General features: G+C 28.3%; 1 protein-coding gene across 1 annotated transcript; it reads left to right on the top strand.

Annotated features, from left to right (window-relative positions):
- Positions 1-1,047: 1,047 nt before the first annotated feature.
- Positions 1,048-1,923, top strand: LOC145829745 (histone H3.3 type 1). The gene is made up of 2 exons (XM_082937614.1): positions 1,048-1,180; positions 1,646-1,923. The coding sequence occupies exons 1-2, from the start codon at positions 1,048-1,050 to the stop codon at positions 1,921-1,923; spliced, it is 411 nt and encodes a 136-aa protein (XP_082793740.1).
- The last annotated feature ends 1,746 nt before the right edge of the window (positions 1,924-3,669 follow it).

The following is a 3,669-nucleotide window of genomic DNA, read 5'->3' as shown; positions in this document are numbered from 1 at the left end:
AAACTACAATTAAAAACACCTTAGACCTTTTGTTTTTTGCTCTATATCAACAATACAACTCCAGAATATCTAGTGTAAGTTTGAAGTTATAACTCATGGCCCCTTAGTATCAGTCATAACCCACTTCAGAAAAACCTGATTTAGACTATATATAAAAAAAAACTTGTACAGTTTTGACTCATAAATTTGAACAAATTAATTTTAATTAATTAAAAAATAAAAAAATTAATTTGAAACATTTTGAAATTGTGTAAGGTTTCATCAGAAACTTAATACATTTTAATAGTAGAGTATTAAATAGACTAATTACAATTAGGTTGTGACTGTAGAAGGTTCAGTAAAGGAAAAATAGGTTTATAGTGCTACAATGTTATTTTATATATAAATGTTTTATAATTATTTCTTCAATGATTTTTACTGTTCTTAAAAATGAATTTGCATATACATTTTTATCGAGAACAATGAAATAGTAAGAGTAAAGCATAATTTTTTTTTTTGAAGATTATTATCGTTTGTCTTATGTAAGACATTACAGTAATTAATTTTTATTTTCTTTTAGCTATTTCAAGTCCTGTATTTGTCAAACTAGTCTAAATTGTTCTTATAAAGTATTGTTATTAGTTAAAGTAGTTTAGTAACCTTAAGTTTAGTTTCGGTTAACTTAACAACTTGTAATTTTTTAAAATCTTATTTTTACATGTGGTTCAAATGACTATTCTAATGTTAAATTTTTTAGTAGACTGATACACTATCAGGACATACTTAAATTACTCACCTAGCCTTATGTTAACTTAAGGACTATTTCAATCACTCATTCTTTTAAGTGGCCAATAAAGTCATATACATTTTCTTGAACTGACTTCCATCCAACTATGATTAATTTAAACTTTTACTAAACTCACTTATATTATATTAAAAATATTTTGTTAAAATAACATAGTAATACTATATTATCCTTTTTTACTATATTACTATATTATCCTTGTTACACGTTCTATACTTATACTCAAACTTTTCACAGACATAAAATAAATACTAAGATTCACAATGGCACGTACCAAACAAACTGCCCGCAAATCAACCGGAGGAAAAGCTCCTCGCAAACAGATCGCCACCAAGGCTGCACGAAAAAGTGCTCCGACGACTGGTGGAGTCAAGAAGCCACACCGTTACCGCCCAGGTACTTAATGTATATTCTATTTGTATATTATTTTAAACGTTCTTTTACAATTTTTTTTATTTATTTTAAACAAAAATTTTTATGTACATGTTTAAAGTAATTTTATAGTACTAAGTTTAATGTTATCTGGTTAATATCTAAAGGTCTTTAAAAAATTGTTTAGTGTATTTATACAGTAAACATTGAAATATTGTTATTGGGCATAGTATCGTAAAATAATTTTCATAAATATTTCCGTGGCAGAAATATAGAAAACAATAGTGCATATATATTTATTAGGTTCTAGTAAATTAAACATATACTTTTTATCCGTCTTAAATACTAACAACCCCTCATAGCGAAATTCGCTTCTTAAGGTTTTTATTGCCCGTTTTGGGAGATTCGGTTATATTGTTTAATCATTATAAAGAAAAATTCAAAAACTCTTAAAAGATTTGTCAATTCTTAAACAGTTTGATTTTTCAGGTACCGTTGCTCTTCGTGAGATCCGTCGTTACCAGAAATCTACTGAGCTCCTGATCAGAAAGCTTCCATTCCAACGTCTTGTGCGTGAAATCGCACAGGACTTTAAGACCGACTTGCGTTTCCAGAGTGCAGCTATTGGAGCTCTCCAAGAAGCTTCCGAAGCCTACTTGGTCGGACTTTTCGAAGACACCAACTTGTGCGCCATCCATGCTAAGAGGGTCACCATCATGCCAAAAGATATCCAGCTTGCCCGTCGCATCCGTGGTGAACGTGCTTAAGAAGAGACTTCAAGCAGAGTCTAGGACACATTAATATTTGTTTTGACTATATTTAGTGTCCAATAAATTTATATTTAGTAAAAAATTTAGTAATTTGTGTATCATGTTAAGTTTTAATTTTTACGGGTATTTTGATTTTTTACTAAGCTATTGAGACTATCTATAGAAATTTTTCTTTTACTATTGGTTAAGTTGTTTTAAATGACGATTGCATAAGAGTTTCCCAACACAATGTTTATTAACGCCGCTTTAACTCATTTGTTATATATCGCCCCTTAACTGGTTAAATACCTATTTACTTTTGTTTGTCGCCTTGAAATGTTTTTTACAAAGCCTGTCTGTCTCACTCTTGAAGGTTGAATTAAGAGATGAAGGAATTTAAGATCTGCTTGCCAGTTTAAAAGAAACACATTTTTGGTAACCACTTTATTTCAACACTTGAGATAACTTGGAACTTAATATTTAAATTTATTTTTTTAATATTTGGTAAAGTCGAAAATTCTCTAATTGAAACCCGGTAACAAGTAGAATAGAGTTAATACCCACTAACTACTATTTATACAATTAAGAAAGAAAACTACTTCAAATTTAATTTCTTATACATGGTTGTTTCAATTAAAGGCTTATAAGAAAGTTTGTCAGAATTTCTAAGTTTAAACTGAAAATTGACCGCTAAGAAAGCACAACCAGGGTTGCCACTCGGTTAGGAAAAGTCAGGAAATCCGGAAAAGTCTGGAGAAATCTAAAAAAATGACAAAAGTCAGGAAATTTAATAAAATTTAAAAATTAAATTAGATTATGTCAGTTTAAATTTACAAAATTCCTTGTTTTCTAAAGCCTTCAAATGGTAAAAATTAATTGAAAGTCCTTTAAAGTCAGTAAAAAATTCCAAAATTTTCCTAGAAATTTACAAAAATATTTAATTTTGTTTCCAATGCCTTCACCTGGTATAAATTAGTAGAATATCTTTTATAAAACTTTTTAAAAGTTCCTTATATGTCGTTTGTTTATCTAGATATATTTATGCTAGGAAATGCTAAAAAATTGTGTCTTTTTTCAGACAAGCTGTGTTTTTAAGGTAATAATACAAGTACTTTGCTGATAGAGCTGTTTATTACAAACATCAATCATACACAGATGGTTTAAATGATGTACTGAAAGTTTGATGATAGAATTCAGCAATAAACTGTTGTTTTTAACCTGTATTAAAATTAGAATGAAAGCTTTATATAGTTTCAAGTGTTAGATTATGTATATTAGAATAAGTTTAATTTAAGAGCTTGATTTATGAAAATCAGGAAATTTTTATTAAAAAGTCGAGAAAAGTTGGCAACCATGCACAACGTTTTTCAAAAAATATCTTACTCACCCTTAACATAAGTTTTAACAACTGCCCCTAACCCAAGTGTTTAGCAATCGCCCATTTAGTATTTAAATACAAACTTTTTTTTTCCCTTTCCAAATAATTGACGGAGTATTTAAAGAAGATCTGAGCTATAAACACTATTGTTGTGTATAATATTGTGAAAGTTAAAAAAAAAATTAGCTTATGTTTAACGTAAATGCATAAAGATTAAAGTATGAGGACACTTTTGGTTGAAAATATTTTGTTGGTTTAGTCTGACACAATATTCGCAAAATTTCACTATTTTTATCTACAATTGATCGATTTACAAAGAACTTTAACAGTTTAATTTTTTCACTTTTAAACAATACGGTATGTTTATATGATTTTTAGTAAACGTT

This window comes from Thalia democratica, chromosome 2 (assembly GCF_965202585.1).
Source record: "Thalia democratica chromosome 2, ktThaDemo2.hap1.1, whole genome shotgun sequence".
In the NCBI taxonomy this organism is placed as follows: domain Eukaryota; kingdom Metazoa; phylum Chordata; class Thaliacea; order Salpida; family Salpidae; genus Thalia; species Thalia democratica.
Note: the sequence above shows the minus strand (reverse complement) of the source record. Positions and strands in the feature narration are given on the sequence as shown.